Source organism: Ceratotherium simum, chromosome 11 (assembly GCF_057802395.1).
Source record: "Ceratotherium simum simum isolate JZ-2026a chromosome 11, ASM5780239v1, whole genome shotgun sequence".
Lineage (NCBI taxonomy): Eukaryota > Metazoa > Chordata > Mammalia > Perissodactyla > Rhinocerotidae > Ceratotherium > Ceratotherium simum.
Window position 1 is genome coordinate 45,117,689 of NC_141910.1, and position 25,042 is coordinate 45,142,730.

At 36.1% G+C, this 25,042-nt stretch overlaps 1 protein-coding gene across 3 annotated transcripts in view; it reads left to right on the forward strand.

Moving 5' to 3' along the window:
• Positions 1-21,249, forward strand: part of STRN (striatin) — a 95,400-nt gene extending 74,151 nt beyond the window's left edge. For all 3 annotated transcript variants that reach the window (XM_087436899.1, XM_004418143.3, XM_087436900.1), the window contains 9 exons: positions 618-754; positions 6,603-6,778; positions 8,726-8,773; positions 9,763-9,884; positions 13,072-13,239; positions 14,886-15,026; positions 17,830-17,937; positions 19,056-19,142; positions 19,233-21,249. In XM_087436899.1, the coding sequence (XP_087293025.1) occupies positions 618-754; positions 6,603-6,778; positions 8,726-8,773; positions 9,763-9,884; positions 13,072-13,239; positions 14,886-15,026; positions 17,830-17,937; positions 19,056-19,142; positions 19,233-19,402 (1,157 nt within the window). In that variant the 3' untranslated portion in view covers positions 19,403-21,249. The remainder of the gene's footprint in view (positions 1-617; positions 755-6,602; positions 6,779-8,725; positions 8,774-9,762; positions 9,885-13,071; positions 13,240-14,885; positions 15,027-17,829; positions 17,938-19,055; positions 19,143-19,232) is intronic.
• Positions 21,250-25,042: the final 3,793 nt, after the last annotated feature.

Here is a 25,042-nt window from a genome sequence, read left to right on the forward strand (position 1 = left end):
CTGGATACTTAACTATCCCCCTTATGTTTAATAATTGATAGAAATAATTTGGGTAATTAGCATGACATATCAAATGAGGAAAACCTGCTTTCCTTTAGTCACATTATTTTTCTGTATAGTGAAAAAGAAAGCACAGTGGACTATGGGATTTGTTTCACGTTTTACTTTTCTAATTAGATGATACCTTTAGCTATGGTTAAGATACGAAGAAGCAACTAATTTTTTAGGATTTTCTGCTCACTAAATTTTATTGTGTTTAAAGCATTTAAAAATAATCGAATGTAGGGGCCAGTCTGGTGTCGTAGTGGTTAAGTTCGCATACTCCGCCTCAACGGCCTGGGATTTGCAGATTCGGATCCCTGGTGTGGACCTAGAGCCGCTTGTCAAGTCATGTTGTGGTAGGCATCCCATATACAAAGTAGGGGAAGATGGGCAAGGATGTTAGCTCAGGGCCAGTCTTCCTCAGCAAAAAGAGGAGGATTGGCAACAGATGTTAGCTCAGGGCTAATCTTCCTCACCAAAAAAAAAGTAATAATAATCAAATGTAGACATGCCGTTATGAGACTAATTGTTAACTCTTTAGAGGATTTTATGTTTCTTTTGTCTTCCTCCTTCAGTGGAAGCATTGACATTTCCTCCTTCTTCTGGGAAGTCATTCATCATGGGAGCAGATGAAGCCCTCGAAAGTGAACTGGGACTTGGAGAATTGGCAGGCCTTACAGTGGCCAATGAAGCAGATTCACTAACTTATGATGTGAGTAGTTTTATTTTTGTTTTTACTCGTTTTTTGAAAATAAAAGGTTAATTTTATAGAAAAAGATGGCAGCGGTAAAACTTCTTCACAAGTATAGAATTTGGTTAGTTTTAATTGCAAACTTTGAAAATATGAACATATTATAAAGATAAACAATATTTTTCACATCACGTAGAGATTAAAATTATGGGCTTCACCTAAATCCTTAAGTCAGTATAGCTTGTTCATTGGTTTGAGATAAGGGAAAAATTCCCTTTTCCATTACCAAGTTTGAGTTTTGTTTTATGTTTTGGGGTGCCAGTGATAAGTTGAAATTCATGCCTGCCTAAGGGCAACATTTGTTTTGCTTCATTAGTACATTATCAATATCCTAGCGAGAAATGATTTTAGCTATTGTTAGGCAGGGATTTGTACAGAGTGCTTTCCAGATATTAAGGCTGACCCATCAGTAATTTGGACCAAAATTGAAATCTTTATACCTTTATGCATGAGTACATTTACTTAATCCCAAACACAGTTGTTTTATAAATGCATTTATAATTGTTCATCATCATAAATTGTCAGAAAAACAGTTGCTTATTTCATGAAGTATTTACAACCTGTCTTATCTCTTCATTAAAATCCTCTGACTTTGATACTTCATTATCTTTGTTGGAGAATACAGTGTAGCTCCTGCCACGTGGGGGATGTAGGATGAATGCCTAAGCAAACCATGGATATGATAAGGAAGTACTCCAAAGAGGAACCCTCACCACTCACTCCTCTTCCTGCAAATCAAAAACTCGCACTCTCTGTGCTAAGGCCCTTAGTAAGTCTTTTGGGTTCTACTTCCAAAAACAGCCGAAATCCTTATACTTCTTTTTTACGTCCCATCCTAGTCCATTTTTTTCTTCACCAGCAACTAGTAGAATAACCTAATCTAAATGAACTCCTTGCACTCCATTTTCACATATGTGATACAGATTTTTTAAAAAATCATTTGTATTTTTAATTGTTTTGTATCCTTATATTTTACATCTGTCTTTTTAAAACACCATTTAGTTGACTTTTGTTTTTTTCAGCTAACCTTTGGCAACCTTTTTAATTGGAGTATTTAATCCATTTCTTTTTAAAGTAGTTACTGATATATTTGGATTTAAATCTGCCATCTATTTGTGCCTCCTGTTCTGTGTTCCTTTTTTCTCCTATTTTTGCCTATATTAGCATTGACTTTTTTATTCACGCCTCCCCCCCCCACTCCATTATTTGGAGTGTATACACTTTTTCGTTACTCTCTTAATTGTTACCCTAGAGATTACTACATACATCTTTATCAAAATTTTACATGCAAAGACCTTAGGAACACTTTTAACACTGTATTTAAAAAACTCCCACCCTACATGTATGTCATTCTTATTATATATTTTATTTCTTTGTACCTGTATCTCCTATAAGATACTGTTTTGTACACTTGATGTTCCGTTAGGATTATCCATTTTGCTTTTTTCCATTCTCCCCTGCATGTCTGACTGTCCATCTGGGATCACTTCCCTTTACTCTAAGAACACTTAATATTTCTCTTAAGGGAAGATCTACTGGTGCCCACTTCTCTTAGTTTCTGGTTTTCTTAAATTGTCTTTATTTCACCTGAGTGTGTTAACTATTGTCTCTGATACTGAAGTCTAGTTGGCAGGGTTCTTCTTCTTCTTCTTCTTTTTTTTTTTGTGAGGAAGATCGGCCCTGAGCTAATATCTGCCAATCCTCCTCTTTTTGCTGAGGAAGACTGGACCTGGGCTAACATCCATGCCCGTCTTCCTCCACTTTATATGGGACGCCGCCATAGCATGGCTTGACAAGCATTGCATCGGTGCGCGCCCAGGATCCAAACCAGTGAACCCCAGATGCACACTTAACCGCTTGCGCCACCGGGCCAGCCCCAGGGTTCTTTTTTGTTTTTTAAAGTACTCTAAATATATTATTTCATTGTCCTTTGTTGTTGTTTTTTGCTGAAGTCAACTGTCATTTCTATTGTTGGTCATTCAGTGGTAGTCTGATTTTTTTCTCTGACTGATATTTCCCTTTGTCTTGATTGTCAGCCAACGTTTAGGTTTCTTTTTATTTAACCTTCTAAAAATTCTTAGACCTCCTTGGTTTAATATGTTTTCATCAGTTTTGTAAAGTTCTCAGCCGTTTCTCTTCAAATACTGCTTTTGCACTTCTCTCTCTCTGTCTCTCTCTCTTCTCCTTCTGGAACTCTAGTTATATTGTCAGATCTTCTTTCTTTTTTTTTTTTTTTAAACTTTTTTTTTTTTTTTTGAGGAAGATCAGCCCTGAGCTAACATCCATGCTAATCCTCCTCTTTTTGCTGAGGAAGACCAGCTCTGAGCTAACATCTATTGCCAATCCTCCTCCTTTTTTTTTTTCCCCCCAAAGCCCCAGTAGATAGTTGTATGTCGTAGTTGCACATTTTTCTAGTTGCTGTATGTGGGACTCGGCCTCAGCATGGCCAGAGAAGCGGTGCGTCGGTGCGCGCCCGGGATCTGAACCCGGGCCACCAGTAGTGGAGCGTGCTCACTTAACCGCTAAGCCACGGGGCCGGCCCCAGATCTTCTTTCTATATTCAGTCTCCTGTACCCTTTCTTCTGTATCTTCCATCTTTTGCTTTTCCATACTTAAGTCTAGATTTTTTTTATGACCCATCTTCCAGTTTGCTAATTCCCTCTTTAGTTATGTGTAGTCTGTAATTAAACCCATCTGTTATGGGGTAAAAAATATAAGGTAAGGCCTTATATTTTTTGCTTCTAGAATTTTTTTTTGTTTTGTTTACGGATTTCTTCCAAAATTTTCAATCTTTTATCTTCTTAAACATAGTAAGCATGATTATTTGAAAATTTGAATCAGAGACTCTGTAATTCTGTTACTATTATGTGTTGTTTCTACTTGTTTTCATTTATGTTGTGTTATCTCGTATGGGCATGGTTATTTTTTATTATGTCCAAATAACTATATCTGAAAAATTGTCTATAGAAATAACTGCAGGCCTGGGATGATATCTTCCCCCAGAGAGCATATTTTAATTTACTCTCTCAGTGTCTGCAGCCACTAGAAATCTAGATCACCTCACTCCATTTTCAGATTTTGAGATGATCTAAAGCTGATCTCTGCAAGGGCTTGTGTTCTTCTAATTGACTCTTTTTAAAAAAAATTTTTTTTTATTGAAATGTAGTTGACATATGTTAGTTTCAGGTGTACAACAGAGTGATTCAATATTTATATAAATTATGAAATCCAGTTCACTCTTCTGTCTAGGACGCAGCCCTTTGAAATGAAAACCCAAAGCAGGGTGGTTCACCAAGCCCAGTTTCTTGCCAAGTTTGGACACCAATTTGTATCCCGTTGCACTACAAAACTGTCAGAAACACAGCTCGACCTCTCAGTCGTTCCCTCTGGAATCAGTAAACACCCTCTGGGGAAAAACAGCTCCAAATATGGGGCTCAGCTCCTTAGGCCTCTGTCTTCCTCTGGATACTGGCCTGGTGTTTCTTCACTATTTTGTTGGTTCCCCATTTTTTACTTTTAGCTCTGCTTTTCTACTTGTCCTCAGTACAGAGTTGGTCCTAATAATCTAGTCCATCGTGGCTAGAAGCAGAAGTCCCCATTAGATACTTTTGTTGTTCCCTTTATACTAACCCCACAAAGAATTTGTCCAATACGTAATGGAACTCAGTCTTCTTTACAGAGAAAGCTCATTCTATTTTCATAGCTCTGAATTGTGTTATATCTATCTCTCTGTTTCTAAAAGTAGTTCCTAGTTTTATTAAGTGTATTAGTAATCTATTGCTGTGTAACAGATTGCACCAAATTTAACAGCTTAAAACAACAAACATTATCTAATAGTTTCTGTGAGTTAGCAGTCTGGGGGCAGCTTAGCTGTGTGGTTCTGCTCTTTCATGTAGCTGTACTCAAGACGTTGGCAAGGGCTAGAGTCTTACATGAATACTTGACTTGGGGAGGATCTGCTTCCAAGCTCACTCATGTGGTTTTTGGAAGGCCTTGGTTGCTTGCTGGCTATTGGCTGGAGACTAGCTCCTCACCACATCGGCCTCTCTGTGGCCTCAGCAGAGCAGATGGCTTCCCCCAGTGTGAGTGCACTTGAAAAGAGAGAGAGCAAGAACACCAAAGATGGAAGGTTTTATAATCTATAATTTTGGAAATAATTTGTTACCACTTCTGCTGTATGCCATTAGTCACACAAAGCAACCCCATAATGTGGAAGGGGTCTACACAAGGTGTAAATATGAGGAGGTGGGGCTGATTGGGAACCATCTTAGTGGCTGCCTACCACATTAAGACATTCAGAAGGAATCTAATTGCTCTTACATATGAAAACCTTTCAGCTCTTTTTTTTTTGCCGAGGAATATTCACCCTGAGCTAACAGCCACTGCCAATCCTCCTCTTTTTTTCGCTTGAGGAAGATTAGCCCTGAGCTAACATCTGTGCCAGTCTTCCTCTATTTTGTCTGTGGGTTCTCACCACAGCATGGCCGATGAGTGATGTAGGTCCTCGCCCGGGATCCAAACCTGCGAACCCGAGCCACCAAAGCGGAGTGCACCAAACTTAACCACTAGGCCCTGGGGCTGGCCCCAACCTTTCAGCTCTTTAACTGAAGTCAACTCACTTGTTCCCCCTCCTCCCCCAAGGATAACCAGCCCCAATTCTTACAGTAGTTTCTTGCATAGTGTGTTTTGTCTTCTCTTATTGCCCTAATTGTGACATGTCCTCTCCAAATTTTTCTGCAGTTTTAAACTGCTGGGTTCTAAATTACGGTTTATATTAAGAATGTAGCCTCTGTGAAGACAGACTGCTTGGATTTGAATCCTGACTTCTGCACTTACTAGAGGATAAGTCACTTAACTTCTCTTTTCTTTATATGTCTAGTCTGTAAAGTGGGGGTAACGTTAACTCCTACTTCATAGAGTTGTTGTGAGGATAAGTGAGTTAATGCATGTTAAGTCTTTTTGAATAATGTTCAAAATAATGAATAATGCTCAAAATAGCAGCCGTTCTTAGTATTATTGTTGGTTTTTGTCATTGTTAGTATGGTAATATTTCTCCAGTATGTTACCAATACTTGCCCCACTCTTGCTTAAACCTAGCATGATTGTTAGTTAGCCTTGGAGTATGGAGAGTTCATACATGGTGCTAGTGTAAAGTCAAACACCCACCTCTTTAGCTTTCCTATTAGTTGGAATGAAAAATTAGTGCATTTTTTCAGTTGTTCAGATGGAGTTTCTTTGGAGAAAAGCAACATAATGATGTGTTTGTTTTCCCAGTGGAATCTGTTTTTTTGTTAACATGTGATTGTCTCTTCCAGTTTTAACATTTTACGTTTCTAGTTTATAAGCTTTGTTACCAATTTGATGAAGAAAATTATCTTTTGTTAGCATGTACGAAAATCTCGGAAGTGTGATCGTATTCTATAATGTTAACAGACTTAAAAATAACTTAGTTTTTCAACTCTTACCCAAAGTTAGTTTCTATACTGTAATTTAGGTTGAAATTACTTGTCTCTTTTAATCATTCGAGTGAAGATCTGTTTTGTTATTAAATTATTTGATCCTCTTTCTATATTGAATTGTTACCTGTTTTCTTATTATAGCATTCATATTTCTTAAAAAAAAACCACTGTTGACATGTTGCTAGTTTTGCCTATTGATTTGGTTATTTACACTTAAAAATTATACTGTTTTGAAAGTTGCAAAATGTGATGGTTTAATGGCAAATCAGCAAGAATTTATGTTGAATTATAGTTTTTATTCCTATCCTGAACTAAATTTGTAAGTATCTTTTTTCTTGTTTCTTTAATAGATAGCAAACAATAAAGATGCATTGAGGAAGACATGGAACCCTAAGTTTACATTAAGAAGTCACTTTGATGGCATTCGAGCCCTTGCTTTCCACCCCACTGAGCCTGTTTTGATAACAGCATCAGAAGATCACACATTAAAAATGTGGAATTTGCAGAAAACAGCTCCAGCCAAAAAGTGAGAATATTCTACTTTAATTTTATTTGAATATTTTAACAGTTTTTCAGCAGAAAACTAATTTCTTATTTGCTATTAAGTTCCCCAAATATCTCTTCTAGTTCTTTCTTCTTCACCATGTCACATAATTTAGAGTGTTTTTTCCTTCATACTCGCAATTTCTAATATTAGGTTGGAAAATTGACACTTAGGAAGAAGCGGTATTATCTGATGGTTTCCCAGGGCTTGTGAATGCTGATTACAGTCTTTATACAATGTTTTAAATGGCTGTCATATTTGAGGAGCCTTTTATCTGTACTGAAGGAGTAATTGTACTGTTAGTTGCAAACTAAAGTTACCTGTACTGTTGTTGTAAACAGGTGTAGGCATGTTTAAAATCATCGAACCCCCACCCCAGCCTGCCCCATTGTTTACTAGGTTTAGACTTACAGAGTGGAAGGGAGGGAAGGCTGATTAGGAGGGGTAAGGGACCTCTCTTGGGTCTTGTCATCTGGCCTTGACCCTTTAGGTACTTTCCATACCAACAAAATGTCAAGACTGAAAGGCACTGTTGTTGCCGTCACTAAACTGCTAGTGCTTGCCTTGGCCGCTTGGTTCCTCTCCAAGCATGGACAGGCATGCATTGGTATAAACCCTTTTATCAGTCACCAAGCTAGTCCTGACCCCACTTGGTGGGGTCCTTATTGGAGCTCTATCCCTTCTTCCTTGGGTCACATGGTCCAGAACCCACCATCTGCCAGCAAGGGCCCTTCTACAGTGTCAGGCACTTCTGTTATTAGAACAGCAGAAAGGAACATCAGATAGAGGAGATTACAGAAGTTTTGCTACTAGTAGAGGATATCCGTTGCCCACTTTAAGAGATCAGTGACATTCCTGCCGTGAGTCATACATAGACCAGATAAAATTCTTGATTTATCATTCGTCATCAGATAGCTCAAGCAGATCTTGCTAGAACCAAGTGAATCCTCATATAGATCAGGTATCTTCAGCAGAGAAAAATTATTTCCTGGTTATAAATTGTGCCTTTTGTCTTTCTAGTTCTTTGGTCGCTATGGGCATCACATTAGACTAGAGAATGTGCATATCATCATATATTCTTGACTAAAATTTAGAAAAATATTGAAACAAATTTCTTGCTGGTGATAGCTTAGTAATAATACCTTCACATGTAAATAACAGTACCCTGTTTACCTTTGAACGTAAACTTTGGAAATGACTTGAGGAGAGATATCATATGCTTATAAAAAACTGCAATACCGTGTAGAAAATGGTGAGTACTTGACTTTAAATCCAGTTTCCATTAACAATCATGGCCAGTATTGGGCTCTGTAGAGTACTCGTGTACTCAGTGTTCTCAGTAATAAGTAAACTGATGACCTGGACAGTTTCTACAAGTATCAAGGACAGACATATTAACCTTCATTGAAATGCAGGGAAATTACAGTACCATTTATTGAAATCCAACTAAGTGCATGGTTCTATCCTAGGCTGTTGTACTTGTAGAATCTCATTCAATCCTGTGAGTATTTGGTATTATCTGTATTTTTGTGGGTTGTTTTAAACATAGAGGAATCCAAAATTCTGAAAGATTAAATAATTTGCCTAAAGTTAGCTAGTTAATGATAGAACTGGAAATTGAATCCAGAAATTTATCTGTTCAGAGCCCAGGATGTTGTTTCCCCTAAGTGAGGCTATCTCTCCCTTTAGTCAAATAGATTATGATAATGCTAAATGCACTGTAGTAAGGTATTATTACTGAACAAGGATTTTGTTTCTTGAAGCCACAAAAATATGTGATTGGTGTTAGGTAAACTTTTTTATGTGTCTTGGGGTTGAAGATGGTATATTACCATAGCATAGGTATTTCTAAAGGCAATTTTATGACATGTTCAGTCCTACTGTTTACTGAAATTTAGAGTGGTAAAAGTCCTCCTCTCTCTGATTTAGGAGTACTTCTCTTGACGTGGAGCCTATCTATACATTCAGGGCTCATAAGTAAGTATGTGTTTTTTCTTTGTTTTAAATCAACATCACTGTAAATCAGCCTGATTAGAATATTTTATTTTTTTTCACTTATGTATTTGTGTTATGTGTTATTTGTATTTAGTAGTGTTTTTGTAAATGTAAAAGAAGCTGGCAGGTAATATAACGTTGAAAACAAGTTTACCACTACCCAACAAAGATCCTTGCTGAAATTAAGATTTTATTTGCATGATGTTTAAATGATGTATATATCTCTCTTAAAATAATGTTGTGGCAATTAGGTTCAAATATTATAAATCATGACCTTTTTTTTACCTAAAGAGAACCTGGATAAAAATATCTGAGGACTCAGCCCGGCAGGGTAGTGGCTAAGTTTGCATGCTCCGCTTTGGTGGCCCGGGGTTCGCAGGTTTGGATCCCAGGCACAGACCTATGCACTGCTCATCAAGCCCTGCTGTGACGGCATCTCACGTATAAAATAGAGGAAGATGAGCACAGATGTTAGCTCGTGGCCAATCTCCCTCACCAAAAAAAAAATTTGAGAATTTTTTTATTGTGATCACATAGTGAATGCTTTTTTTGTTTCCATGTAAGCTTAAGGACTATACCTATTTACCTGATTTAACATAGAGATTGGCAAACTTTTTATATAAAGGGTCAGATAGGAAATATTTTTTAGGTTTTACAGGCCACATATTTTCACATATGCATTCTTGGTTTTAGTTTAGTTTTTGTTTTACAACTCTTTAAAAAATGTAAAAACCATTCTTAGCTTGAAGACTGTACAAAAACAGACCACTGGCTGGATTTGGCCTACAGGCCATAGTTTGCCAACCTCTGGTTTAGCACCGGAAGAAAAATGAACAATGCTTTGATATATTTTTATTCGTTGTATAAAGCAGAAAAATAGACAGCCATTTGAATAATTCAGCTTTCTTATTTTTAACAAGTCCTATTATCAGATTGATTTTAGAGAATAGAAATTGATTTTTATCTCCCAGAGGTCCAGTGCTTTGTGTGGTAATGAGCAGCAATGGTGAGCAGTGTTATAGTGGTGGCACTGATGGACTGATCCAAGGCTGGAACACTACCAACCCCAACATCGATCCCTATGATTCTTATGGTATGTGATTCCCCAAAATATGAAAGAAAAAAATGTTTTCTTTTTACACATTTTACATAGTGTGTATAAGGATAAAATGAGATATTTTTGAAAATAAATTGGTAAGAGAACCATGTCTTTATTTTGTTAAAAAAGACTCTTGTATTTAGGAATCAATTTGATATATAATGCTAAAAGAAAAAAGAAAAAAATGTATTCTTCCTGAGAAAACAGTTCCCACCCCCCCAAAGTCTTATTGATTGGAAATGCTGACTTGATTACAGTTATTTTTGTCATATTAGGCATCTGTACAGTACTTGATACATTATTACTTATCTGTAATCATATTTTATCACTATTCTTGGCAAACAACTTGAAAGGAAAATGAATATTGGCATCATCTTTTTGATCAATTATTGGAGGATGTAGAGGCTAACGACTTTTAAACTCCATGGCACCAAAATATTTAGAAGGCCTTAAAAATTAAGAAGTGCCCTTTAGTCTTGAGAACAGTACCATGAAACATAAATTCATATTATAATCTATCATTAGATATTACCATAAAATCCCTTACAAAAGCTGTTTAGGAATTGACTATTTTGGTTTCCTCTTAAATTCTAGAATTGTATGAAGTGTCATATTTATCATAAAACCATAGTTTATTATCATTCTCACTTCAGATTAATTTTCCACCAAACCTAAGAAATTCAATAAGCAAAAATTTCTCCTAACATTTATTTAATAAGCGTTTAACATATATTTTGTGAAAGGTAAACCTCTTTTCCCTCCCCAATTCGTTTACAGATTTATCTGTTCCATTCTTTTCCTTACCTCCTTTATCTTTCTGTCATAGATCAGTTGTCCTTGTTCTGTTCCAAGCCAACCCTTCTCCTTTTGCTCTTGACCTCATTCTCTCTAGTTTCCTTTGAGACTGTGCTCTAATAGCTCTCTCTCCCTTCCTTCCTCTCCCTCTCTCTCCCCACCCCCTCTCTCTTCCCCCTCCCTCTCCCCCCAACCTTTTTCCCTCCCGCGCTCCGCCCCCCCAACTCTCCCGCTCTCATCTTAAGCCTTATCCTTTTTGCTGTCTTTCCATCCCCTCAGCGTATAAATAAACTCAGGTATCTCTCATCCTGGACAAGGGGAAGCCTTTTCTTGACTCCATTTGCCTCTCTGGCTTATGTTTAGTCTCTCTTTCCTTCATCATCAATGTCTCTTTGGTGGTATTATCTAGAAAACACAGTTGCTAGTTACTAATTCCATGTCCTTTCCCTGTGCATCATCCCTCTGCATTCTGTCGTCTAGCTATACCACTGAAATATAACAAGATTATCAGTGGCTACCTAATTGGCAGAACCAACGGGTATTTTACAGTCCTTATTTTACTAGATGTATTGGTTCTCTGAAACTGTGGACCACTGTATCCTTTTTGAAATGTGTCTGCTGTTGCCTTTTTTGATACTTAACTCTGTGACAATTTCTGTTCCCTATCCTTCATCCTTCCTGGCATTTATCCAGGCCCAGACCCTAACTCGTTCTTTGCATTGTGTACATATTCCTTGGTAGATCTAATATGCTTTATGGTTTTATATGCTGTTGACTCATGAAGCTCTTCTTTAAGCCTCAGACTGCCTATAGAACATTTCAAAGTGTTTGTCTCATTGTCCATAAATCCACGCATGTCCTTTGTTTATTCTCCCATATGTTCTTCATTAGTTGGTGGTACTACCAGAATTACTCTAACTAGAAACCTAAGAGTTATTCTTGATTCTTTGCTCTGTTTTACTATCCACACCTTATTAATTACTAGTCTTTTTGATATCACCCCCTAAATATTTCTTGAATTTATTCCTCAGCTCTGCCCCTTTTATCACTGCCCTCACTTGGGTCTTCATCATCCCTCTCCCTGTCTACCGAAACAGTCCTTTTGCCCTCAATTGGATTCTGTCCGATCTGTCTTTTACACTACAGTCGAAGTTACCTTATTAAATACTTACTTCACCCTGCTGCTCCTGGGAAACCCTTCAGTAGTTCCCTATTGCTTTCAGGTTAATTTCCAAGTACCGTAATATGCTGTAGAAATGCCACCATAAACTAGCCACTCTTATCTCATCCACTTCCTGCCTCAAACTTCACACTCCAGTAATACTGAATTGCTTATAAATTTCCTCACATATTCTGCTATTTTTCCTTCTGTGGTTTTTGTGGGTGCTGCCTCCTTTGCTAGGAATGCCTTTCCTCTCCTCTTTGCCTAGCCAACATCTGTACATATTAGGTGTCCTTCTCTCCAAGAAGCTTCCATTCATTCCAGTTATTCTTCATGGTAACTGGTGTCTGTCACTGTTATTGTACTTCATTGTCGTTTGAGGACAAGGATAGTATTGTGCCTTAATCATCTATGTGGCCCCAGCATCTGGCATAGTGCCTAAAGCACACTGTATCTTTAATAAATGTTTTATGGTATGACCAAGAGAGGATATAGGACAGATAACACCATTGACATTTTAAACTTAACATCTGTGGGCCATCTTCAAAGTACCACTTTGTAGAGTCATTATGAGGATTAATAAAGTTTCCAGTTTGACTTTTATCATGAAACAGTGCTAAGTAATCTTCCCTCTGCTCTCTTCCTCCCTCCCCCACATGCACATCATTCACATGTCAGTTTTTGCTGTTTGAGAATTTGGGGATTCCTGTAGGTCTCAATTCATGTCCATCATGAATGTCAGAGGCCGGTTGTTCCCAGGAATAACTGCCATTCATAGTACAGTAGGATAAGTGGCCTAAAGTAGTATTATATCCAAAGTGCTGAAGGAAGTCAGAGGAGGAAAAGCTCTCTGTTCACGTCCTCAGGGACTATGAGTTGTGGTTTCTCTGAAGGGAGATTAAATTCAAATGATTTGTGTTAATGTGCTTTTTTAAAAATCTAGACAAATGGAAGGAGAGAAGGGAGGGAGAAGGAAACACCTAATTTTTTTAAGGAGAAAAATATGTACTTTTGAATTTTAATTTATAAATTTTAAACTCTACATTTGCAAATTTCCAAGTCTGTTTTTAATTATTGCAGCATTTCAGAATAATAGAAACTAGGAAGCATATTTTATACTGTTATTAGGTGCTTTTGTTTTTATATTTTATTTTTTATGTAATCTAAGAACCTTTATGATTTGGTTTTTTCCTCCTAATTTTGCATTCTTGCTGTTTTGTATAGATCCTTCTGTATTAAGAGGCCCTCTGCTAGGCCACACCGATGCAGTCTGGGGTTTGGCTTATAGTGCGGCACATCAGCGTTTGTTGTCCTGTTCAGCAGATGGCACTCTCCGTTTATGGAATACAACTGAGATTGCTCCAGCCCTAAGTGTATTTAATGATAATCAAGGTACATACTTTTTAAAAATTATTTTACTGAATCTTTTATAAAACATCTTATTCTAAAAGCAAACAAGCAAAGAAATAAGTGATTCTACAAACTCTGTTTAAATTTAATTGAAGAGTATTTTAAGCAATGAAAGTATATTTGTTTGAGTTTCCAACTTATTATGTATAATTTTTAAAAACAGTATTTGGTGAAAGAGTACACATTAAAAAACTTTTTTTGAGATATAATTTATATACAGTAAAAAACAGATTTTGAGGATACATTTTAATGAGTTTGAAATGCATAACTCAGGGGCCGGCCCCGTGGCTTAGCGGTTAAGTGCACGCGCTCCGCTGCTGGCGGCCTGGGTTCGGATCCTGGGCGTGCACCGACACACTGCTTCTCCAGCCATGCTGAGGCCGGGTCCCACATACAGCAACTAGAAGGATGTGCAGCTATGACATACAACTATCTACTGGGGCTTTGGGGGGAAAATAAATAAAATCTTGAAATGCATAACTCTTGCACCTATCAAGATATAGAACATTTCCTTCACTTCCGCAACGTTTCTTTGTGTCCTTTGCGGTCAATCCCCTTTCCCCATTCCCAGCCAGAGGTACCCACTGTTGAGATTTCTTTCATAGATTAGTTTTGTCTGTTCTAAAACTTCATATAAATGAAATCATACAAGGTACACTCTTTTTGTATCTGGCTTTTTCCTCTCACTGTAATGTTTTTGTGATTCATCTATGTTGTAAGTATCAATAATTTATTTTTATTGTTTACTAGTATTTCGTTAAACTACAATGTGTTTATTCATTTACCTCTTTTTTTTGACTGTTACAAGCAAAGCTGCTATGAACATGCATATGTTTTTTTATTATAGGCGGGTAAAGACCTAGAAGTAAAATTGCTGGGCTTTGCAAGTAGAATTGTGTGTTTAACTTGATGTGAAGTTGCCAAACTTTTTTCTGAAGCGATTGTGCCGTGTTACACCACTGACAGCAATATATGAGAATTCCAGTTGCTCTACATCCTTAATTACTAATCCTTAATGACCATTTGCTGTAGGCAGTCTATTTAATTTTAGCCATTCTGGTGGGTGTGTTTGTGGTTTTAATTTTATTTTATTGGTGGCTAATTATTTTGAGTACTTTTTTATGTGCTTATTGGTCATTAATATATCTTTGATGAGTTGCCTGTATTTGATATTTATATGACCTACCAATAAATAACAATTTGAAATTTTATTTTTTAAATTCCATATTTTTGATGAGTTAGAATTCTTAATAAGAGATGGGCTTTTAAAATGAAGAATTCTCCTGATGCCACTCTAAGTTCCAGGTTGAGGTGGAAGCAGCAAAACTTATAGTCCATACATGTTTTCTATTTATTTTCTTAATAAAGGCTTGTGTTCCGTGAATATATTAGCTGAGTAACAGGTAGAAGATGTGCTGAACAGGTAAGGAAGATAAAATAGGCTAGGACTAAAAGTAACAAAAGAAATAATCTCCACTGAATGGCTGTGAGCTAATTCTTATTCTAATGTCGAGCCTTATTTACTTCTTAAAGAAATCATGCCACTATTTGTTTTGCTATATTTTAAGCACATTGTCAAGTAAACTCTCTGATTGCTGTTCTCTTTAAATATGTTCTGACTCTTTTAGAATTGGGAATCCCTGCCTCTGTGGATCTAGTGAGCAGTGACCCAAGCCATATGGTAGCATCATTCAGCAAAGGATATACAAGCATCTTTAACATGGAAACACAACAACGAATTCTCACTTTGGAATCGAATCTAGATCCGAGTATGTATACCACTTTAAATAGTCTGTTTGGATCAATTTTTAAACTTTATCAAAATTATAACCACTGGAGTCAGCTATAAAAAATGCTTGTCATTATGAAGTGTTCTGCCTCCTAAATCACAGAACACGGTTACTTAGAAGGATATAATAATTTACCGTTGATTTTAAGACTTTGGGTTAAGTTTATGCACATTGATAAACTATACTGTTTGAAATACCATTTGAGCTATTACAAAGAGGAGTCAAGTTTAATTTTATACAAAACAATTAGTTTTCAATTCTGTTTGAAGAAAATAATATTTATTCTGAATATAAAATCTATTTTTCATAATTTCATTTTTAATTAATTTTATATTAATAATATAATTTGACACAGCTCGGTGCTGATTAGAATATAGATTAAGTTCTGCCTCTCAGAATCCCAAATCTGAAGCTACTTATTGGATACGGAAAGTCAGGAAATAAATAATTTCTCAGCTTGTAAAGAAGATACTACAGAATCTTTTTGGTTTTTGGCTTTTTTTAACCATTGCTTTTTGTCTTAAGGCTTAATCCAGACAATCAGAGTTTAGGTTACAGTTGGTAAAGAAAACTGTATAGATATATACTGTTGTTTTAATCTGAGAACTAGCTGTAAAAATAATTACCATGGTGTGTGTGCACACGAGCATTTGCATGAATGTGTGTGTCTTTCTCCCTTCTCTCTTTTTCTCTCAAAAATTTCCTTCATTCCATTTTGGCTTTCTTTATTTTCTCTTCCCAGTCAGTTGTCTTTTGTTTTCTTCTGGTGTCCTGTGATGAATGTTTGGGAAAGTAGATATGAATAGAGCTTTGAACGATTTGGATATAAAAGAGAGAGACAAAAATTCAAAATTGAGATAATGGAATAGGAAAAGAGAATTTTTTTCTGCAAGAAATATAGGTTTTAGACTCTCAGTAAATTTAAAATTATGTTCAAATACATGACCTAAAGCTAAGTAGTAAAATTAAAAAGCCAATATGAAATTTTTTTAAGATGTCATATTTCTAGGAACTGCATGAAAATTCAATAGACTATTGTTTTTAGCTATATTTAGCTGTATTTTCTATTATGTGATTCACCAGTTTTTAACATTTTGCCACATTTGTCACGTTTGCTTTATCACTCTGTATGTGTGTATAATTTTAAATTCTGAACGACTTACGAGATGTCGTACCTCTATATCCCTAGATCCTTTAACATGTAATTAATTCCTAAGAACAAGAACATTCTCTGACATAGCACATTACATTATCAAAATCAGGAAATTTAACATGGGCACAATGCTGTTGTCTGAGTTACTGTTTACATTCAAATTTGCCAGTTGTCCCAATAATGTACTATATTTTTTTGCTGAAGAAGATTCGTCCTGAGCTAACATCTGCTGCTGCCAATCTTCCACTTTTTGTAGGAAGATTGCCCTGAGCTAACATCCACTGCTAATCTTCCTCTTTTTGTATGTGAGCTGCCACCATAGCATGGCCACTGGCAGACGAGTGGTGTAGGTCTGTGCCTGGGAACTGAGCCCAGGTTGCTGAAGTGTAGCATGCCACACTTAACCACTAGGCCACTGGGGCTGGCCCTCATGACTTTTTTTTTAACTTTGATATATCTTAAATTAGTGTTATCTTTATGTAGATTTTTCCTTGCAAAAATTACCTTAACAAAAATCACTAATTAAACCTAAGTTCTTCTTAATGATTGATTTCCTTTTGATAAAAGGCTTTCAGGAGGAACTTGTGATAGTTTAGTACCAGTTTTGGCAATTGTCTGATTTGCATGAACTATCTGATTGGGTTAGAGGTAGAAGTTAGAACAGGTGGTACTGGCTTTGTCACATGATTTTTGGGGAGTCACAACTTCTGGACCTTGGTTCATTTACTGTGACTTGGGCCTAATGACGTGGCTTGCCTGTCTCATTGTGCATATAATTGAAATCTCTTTGAAAACTATTAAATAGTGCACAAAAAAATACTATTAGGATGCTGTTTTAATATTTCAAACATGATAGACTGTCAATGATTACCATTTCTGTTATGATGAGAAAGAGAAGATTAAAGAGTTAAGAAGCTCTCTTTGTCATTTTTTTTTTTTCAACAAGAAACTTTTTTTCAAGAAGAAGATTGGCCCTGAGCTAACATCTGTTGCCAGTCTTCCTGTTTCTTCTTTTTTTCTCCCCAAAGCCCCAGTACATAGTTGTGTATCCTAGTTGTAGGTCCTTCTAGTTCTGCTGTATGGGACACCGCCTCAGCATGGCTTGATGAGTGGTGAGTAGGTCCGTGCCCAGGATCCAAACCAATGAACGCTGGGCTGCGGAAGCAGAACGTGCGAACTTAACTGCTATGCCACCAGGCCGGCCCCAAGTCATGTTTATCTTTAGGTGATAACCATGTGATAAAGAGCTCTGTATCTAGAAAGAACTGAGATTTAAATTTAGGAATTATCTATGTGTAAGCAATGATGGAACTTTATTGAAGTAGCAGAAATATCACAGAATATTGTGGAATGAAAAATGTCATTGTTTCTAGGCTAAGCTCTAGGTGGCACCATAGATAGCCGGTGGTAGAAAAGGAAATTCTAGTGCTTAGGTACCTCCAGATTTGTTAGCATAGTATTGCTCAGGTGATTCTCATTTCCTAACATAGAAATTCTTAACACAATCGCAGAATAAATGAACTAAAGACAAATTACATCATTTACTTAAGTAAGTATTCAGTTCTCTTTTGTTTGAAGAAATAGTAGCTTGAACTAATTTGTGTTGCTCTTTAATTTTTTTCTTTTTAGCAGCCAACTCCTCTTGCCAAATAAATAGAGTCATCAGTCATCCCACTCTTCCCATCAGCATCACTGCACATGAAGACAGGCATATCAAATTCTATGATAATAATACAGGTAAGAATTTATTAAAAATTGATTATCGTTAAAGCAAAATCTCCACTATAAGTTGGCTAATTTTGGTGTCTGTCAGTGGCTTTATAGTCAGGCAATAGGTAGTGAAACACAAGTACTCTCCTAGTTCAGTTTCTGTTCATTGCATCCAAATCTGCTAAGACGAGTCTTCATGATAGCATATAGAATCATCTTGGTTTATTTAATAGTAAGTAGAAGCTATATTTTGGCCCTAGAGCCAAGTTTATCACTAGGAACACAGTGAAAAGTTCATTCAAATACCAATGAAAACGATCTTTTGCTGTGACTATATTGGGGAAAAGTGGAAACATGTTGGAAGTAGAGGCATATGATCATTATATTTTGTTTAAAATTGTTCAGTTTTTGAATGGCCTTAGTGTTACAGTCATTTGTTTTATTTTATTTGTTTTTCCATGGACTGATCTTTTCTGTATTATAATACTGACTGACTGATCCTGATGAATTTGAATTGGGGCATGGGGGCTTTCCCTGTTTTTATTGGATTGCATTTCACTAAAGAAAATTCCTGAGGAGCTGTAGTGGGAGAAAACTGCTCTGTATTGGCAGCCATATTTACCTGAGTATCTGCTAGTGACTTTGTAAATAAGTTGGCTTTTGCTGACTTTGCTTAGCTGCGAGTGATGAGTAATTTAATATTTTTAATTCCTTTCTTTATATTGTTTCCACCAAAATTGTGGCCAGGTTTTCTCGCTGTTCCTTTGTCTTTGTCTCAGTCTCTTCTGCTCTTCCCACAACCCATTTAATTTGCCTATAGCTAATGGATACAAAGTAAATGGTTAATTATGTCCGAGTTCAAGTTAATGAACATAGCTTAAAGGAATATTTGTGTACAAATTACTGACTTCCATATTGTGATGTGAAAGACAAAAATATAATATGAAATTTGAGCTTTTGTTTCTCATCGTTACCATGGCTAGAGCGGGGAGGGAGACGCGTGTTGATTCAGCTGATGGAAAAAGCTATTGATGCAGTAAGTACACAGAGAGGGATGACTGGAGAAACCAGTGTAATGTGGCAGCTGGCGTATACTCAGGATGAGGGAAGCTATTAATAAAGAGTAACAATCTCTTTTTCCAAAGGCAAACTGATCCACTCGATGGTAGCCCACCTAGAAGCTGTTACAAGTTTAGCAGTTGACCCTAATGGCCTGTACTTGATGTCTGGCAGTAAGTACCTCAACTATGGATTATTTAGTTATCCTTATTATTTTCATAGTAATGTAATTTTTCCTTTCAATTTCTTTTTTTTTGATATAGGTCATGACTGTTCAATACGTTTATGGAACCTAGAAAGTAAGACGTGTATCCAGGAGTTCACAGCTCATCGGAAAAAATTTGAAGAATCAATTCATGATGTAGCTTTCCACCCATCCAAATGCTATATAGCCAGTGCTGGGGCTGATGCACTGGCTAAAGTCTTTGTATGACACATTGCATCATCTTCACCTTCTAGCTCTTTATAAATAATCAACTGCACAAAAGAGAGACAGAAGACCAGGGCAAGAATCATCCTGTCCTGCCCTTTGTTCTGCTGAAGGAGCACAGAGAACATTTGTTAAAGTATAGTTTTGCAATTCATATACTGTTTTCTAAAACTAAGGTTTGTTCAGGTTGCTGCAAGCTCAGCTGAATCTGTGAACCTGAAAACTGTTTCAAATTTTCCCCAAAATAGGAGCGTTTATTTCTGAGGTGGTTCTAATTCGCTAGGCAGGCCTAAGCGAACATAGGTTTAGCTTGTCCCTATTGAGTAAATAGGGCACACTATAAGGGATCATTAAAAAACTTGATGGTTGGGAATGAGTAGAGGAAGAACAGAAATTTAGACCTAGTTCTCCCCTGAGAAATCTTGTTGAGCACATTAGGTAGTCAAAACAGTAATCTTCACCATATCTGTTGTACTAACCCCTATGTGCATAATGAGCAGGCAGTGTTCAAGTGAGTTTTTAATTTAGCTCTCCTTTTAACTGTTCACATAAAGCGCCTGGCAAAGCATTTTACCTATTAGGGGAAAAAAGAGAAATGCAATAATATGTTAAATATATTATTCAGAAATACTAAACAAATATTTAGTTTCTAAGCAGATTTCTATATTGTATTACATTTTTGAAATAGATTTGGTACCGTTCTAAAGTTTAGCTGTCAAAAACGCTCACCATTATGAAGAATAGTTGATAGAGTCTGCTTTTATTAAAGGATTTAACTTATTCAGGTTTAAGATTATGTTTATTTTTAAGGGCAAGGAGGGCATATCTTTATAATAATTTCTATTAATTTTAAAATTGACTTTATTCATGTGATATTTATAGTACCAGAGTGATTATTTCATATCAATGAAATCTTACCTTTCAGTGATTGAAAAGATGGAAGTTATTTGCAAGTACTCATTTATCAAAACCTACGTAACCATGCTTCAGATGATCTCTGCTCTTTCTTCTTTGTCTCTCATATCCAAATTATCTGATACCTGCCAAAAATAGTTCATAATTATTATGTTTTAACAGTCCAAAGGGTATGGTTAACCTCAGGCAGCTGCTTTTGCAGAAGTACTAAATAAAGCAAACGTTTCGTACCCCAGAAGTCCTTCATTAATATCTCCAACAAGAAGAAGCTCTGGAAATTTGGATGGAAAAGTTCAGTGCGTAATATTGGCTAAAGAGTTCTCTCTCTCTTTCCCTCTCCCCACCCCTCTTCCATTGTTTAATTGGAATATACAGCATGTTTTAATGGGCAGTGAATCAACATTGTGTCTGGGGGAAACCGTGTCTTAAAGGACCAGGGTTCCCTGAGCTCACCTTGCCTGTGACCTACATATGGCCAGCTCTTGGGATTCCCATGACCTCACTCTCTCGACCTGGTGTATAGACCTCACGCCTACAACTGTCTCACCTCTCCTCGCACTCTCTTCCTTGTTTGCCCAAAACGTCAGAGACCAATCTAGAAATTAGAAATAAATTAGTAATGCCCAACTTTTCAGCGAAATGTACATGTAATAGGCTCTCAGACTTAAAAAAAATTCATATCCATAAGTATTTTAACCTTTTAATATAATTCCTACGTTTCTATCTCCCCACATATTCCATCATCATAACAGTGGCACTCTGATGATGTGTACATCTACTCATTGAAGAAGTATTCTGGTGGTGATATGGATAATTGACAATTTTTTTTTAAATTTCTGCTTGTCTCTGGAATTCTGCAATATATAGGCAAGTTTTCTTTAAAGACCTGTCCTAAATTTACCTAATTGATAAACAGATATACTTTAATATTTTGACACAGCTGTCTTGTCATTTCATCTGTGCTTTGGTTAACCGTGGACTCAAGGGATTCCTTTGTATAATCAAATGGATTGACCTGGACATGAGCTACCAGGTGAATGTTTATATTCCCATACAGATATAGAATTCCACAGTGTTTGATGAATTCCTCTTTTGGTTCTTCACAGAGTAAAGAAATGGTGTTGCTAGCCTAACATATAGAACAATACTGGAATATTCCAGTCAGGTGCCCCTACTTGGCGTATTTATGATGAATGACTACAAAATTGTTGTTCTACCAGTTATTGTTTTAATTACCTTCCAAGGTCTTCAGTGCCTGCTTTACTTACGTCACTGAAATTCTCAAAACCAAGATTCCCTTCATCTGCATTTTATGCCTCATGGTTAAAATTTTTCTCTTGGTGAGTAGAAAAGAACAATGAGATGTGTAGAGTGTAGTGCAAATGATGGAGCTGTTGAAAGTTTCTAAAAGTCAGTGCTGTGCTGTTAGAGACTGTACACAGAAGTTCTTCACTAGCACTGTATGATATCAGCCTAGAAATGAGCCAAAGCTGTCTTCCAACCAGATAGAAGCATATACGTATCTGATTTTTCCCTCAGCCTGTTGAAAATTCTGTGAAAACTCACAAAATGAACAAAATCAAGATTCAAACAGTCATTGAAATGCTTTCATAGTGCTTGACTTGTAAATATTTTGGATGAAATGTATTAGAATAGTGTGAAAATCAGCAGGAGATGTGGGCCCCTGCCTTATTTTCATATGCTATGGATACATCTCTGGGAGCTTGCAGCACCCTTCTCAGAACTCAGCTGTCATATGGAGCTCATTTGCTACTTGAACCATAGATATTTAAAATAAATGATATAATGACCTTCAGTATTTTTCTATTGAACAAGTTTAGCAATTTTTGCCATAAACAATTAGTTATGCAAAGTATTTAGCTTTTATAATCATTTTAGTTATGACTAAAAGGGGGGAAATTTAGTGCATCACTGATAATGACCTTTGTGAGAAATTTTTTGTTTATCTGACTTTCATTCCTTCAGTATTCTTGCTATAAATTTCTTTTGGAGATGATGATTTATTTGAAAATGTCTAAAATGTATGTATATTTTATAAATATATATTATATATATTGAGGGAATATATATAATATATATAGACTATATATATATATATAAATGGTAGGTGCATTTTACTGTTTTGTATTTTCATTTTTGGAGGTGGTGTACACAGCAGGTAATGATGAGTATGATGAGTGTTGTGCTGTTTGCTTTTGCGGTATAATATATAGTTCTAAATGTTTAAATTACTGTATATACTATATTCATTATAGGCTAGCATGCTTGTTTTAAAAACTGTCATTCTAGTTTATTAAAATCTGAATGTAAGAAAACCTGGCTATTCAAATGTGAATTGAAAAATATTCCATTCTCAGAACTGAACTATTTCCATTGAACATTGAAGAAGGCAATAGCTAGAGAATGAGAGGTGCCTTTAAAAAAAAAAAATACAAATGCAGCCTTACAGAGAGGATGGGGATTGGATTTGGGGTAGGGGGTGTGAGAGAGAGAGAGTGTGTGTGTTTGCCTATCTGTGAAGGTCCTAATTTGTGACCATCAGTGTCTTTTTAATGTATCTGCTCAACTTCTAGGACTTCAGGGGACATTTCATGCGCTGTCTTTGTGCTCTTCTGAGCACCATATATACTTTCCAAGAATTTTGAATGTGAATTCCTAGAAATTTCAGTAGAGAAGAAAAAAATAATCTTTCATTATAGTCAGGTTCGGATAAAAGGAAAAATTACTGGTTCACCAAAATTATGGGATCTCATTAATATTGGCTAAGTAAATGTAATTTTTAAAGGCTTACTTTTTTAGTACTTCATGTTTCCTGCTTACACAAGAGCATGTCATGAAATTCTTAAGTGATGATGATTCAACTAGTATAAATTATTTTTAGATGAAACACTTGAACTAAAATTCCACCTAAGAATAGTATTTAAATGGCATCTTTCATATCTACCTCTTTGTCATTGCTGCCATTTTAACTCAAGCAAATCTTTATGACATCTGAAATAATGGTTGGATGCAATTTAAAAATCTATGTTTGGTGCTTTTCTCAGGCTTTGTCATTTAAGTTATATTGAACTAAGATGTCACAAGTCAGATTGAAAGACTTAGAATTAATTTTGGTTTTCTTTTGAAACAACTGCTTAAAATTTATCATCGATGTTGATAGTGAGTGGAAGTAATTAATCTCTGGTTAGTATTATGTCTGTGTGATGTTTTCAACCAAGAGCCAAACTATTATTGAATTTACGTGGAAAGAGAGTTCTGAGTATAATTTTCTTCAGCTTTATTCTTTGAAAGCTATTTCAAGGCTGTTAAGTACATAATCATTAATTTTATTTACTCAGAAATTGCCTCTGTTACTGTTACTTGTTTAGTTGTTTATATCATCGCAATACTTTAAGTGTTGGACACTGGGATTCAGGTTGTGCAAAAGTAGTAGTTGACAGAAATTATATGTATTTTTTTGTGAAATGTATCAATTCCTAAAGTTCCTTTTAGGGGAAGGTCCAGAAAACTAACCATATCTGTGTTGGAAAACAAAGTACAGGTCATTGGTAAATGATTTGAATCATTTTTACTTTTGCCACTGAAAGCTTTTTAATTGGCCATATCCATCATCCAGCTGGATCTCCACATCCTTGTAAGGGACACCAGATTGACAGAGTATTTAACAGATTGCATCAGTTTTTGTTTTTGTTTTAATCTAAAAAAAGTGAATGTTAGGCCAAACAGAGATCCCTAGATCCCACTTATTTATTCTAGCAGTATTCCTAAAGTGGTGCTTAGGGGTCAGAATTTTCTGGATCTTTGCTAGTCAAACTTCAGATTTAATTTAATTTAACTGGGACCACTTGCTTGTCATCCCTCTGCAAATTAGGAAGTTATTTTAATTTAGATTAACTCTAATGTCTGCCTGGGTTTTTAACAGGCTGTGAACCTTTGAGTGCCTTGTTAATGTAGGATGATTTTTCCCTGGTTGTGTGTTACCTCCTTTGTGAAAATGTCTCAGAGAATGATATTTTAGTTGACTTGTAGAGAGCTACTAAATTTGGTATTGTCAGCAATCAGAAAGTCTTCAGTCTACCACATACCTCTCTCTCTATTTTCTTCTCATTGTTTGGCTGAAGTTTGCCTCTTGTGAGAAACAAATACAATCCCCCCTCTCCACACGGTTTTTTCCAATCCAGATTGAGGTATCCCCTACACCCATCCCAACTATGTGATCTAATACCTGTTTTTAGGAGGAACCACTTCTTTGTAATCCTGAAATCTACTGGTTGTTTTATGTCTTCTCAACTTCAGTTTACTAGAGCTGACCTCAGGGCATCATCAGTTCAGATTCCTAAATAACTCCTTTTCTCTACTCCCACCCCCGCAGCTGGTGAGCTCTGGGCCAGATTGTTTGATCTTCAGGTCTTTTAAAATTCAGTTATAAAATCAATTAATGTAAATTAATCCAAATGCTAATTTTTGTGGTGCAAGAAGTTTCTTTTGTAAAATCAGGATATGGATAAGCTAATTAAGATACCCTTTTTTGGTGGCTCTAAGTGTATTATTTGTTTTTAAATAAAATGTACAAATATAGATAATGTGCTATAGGTGTCTCATGAATTGAAATATTTGTCAGATTTGGAATCTAGTGGATTTGCAGTTAAAATACTTTAATACAGCCTGATTTTGTTTTTTAGGGGGGAGGTAGTAGAGGGATTCAGA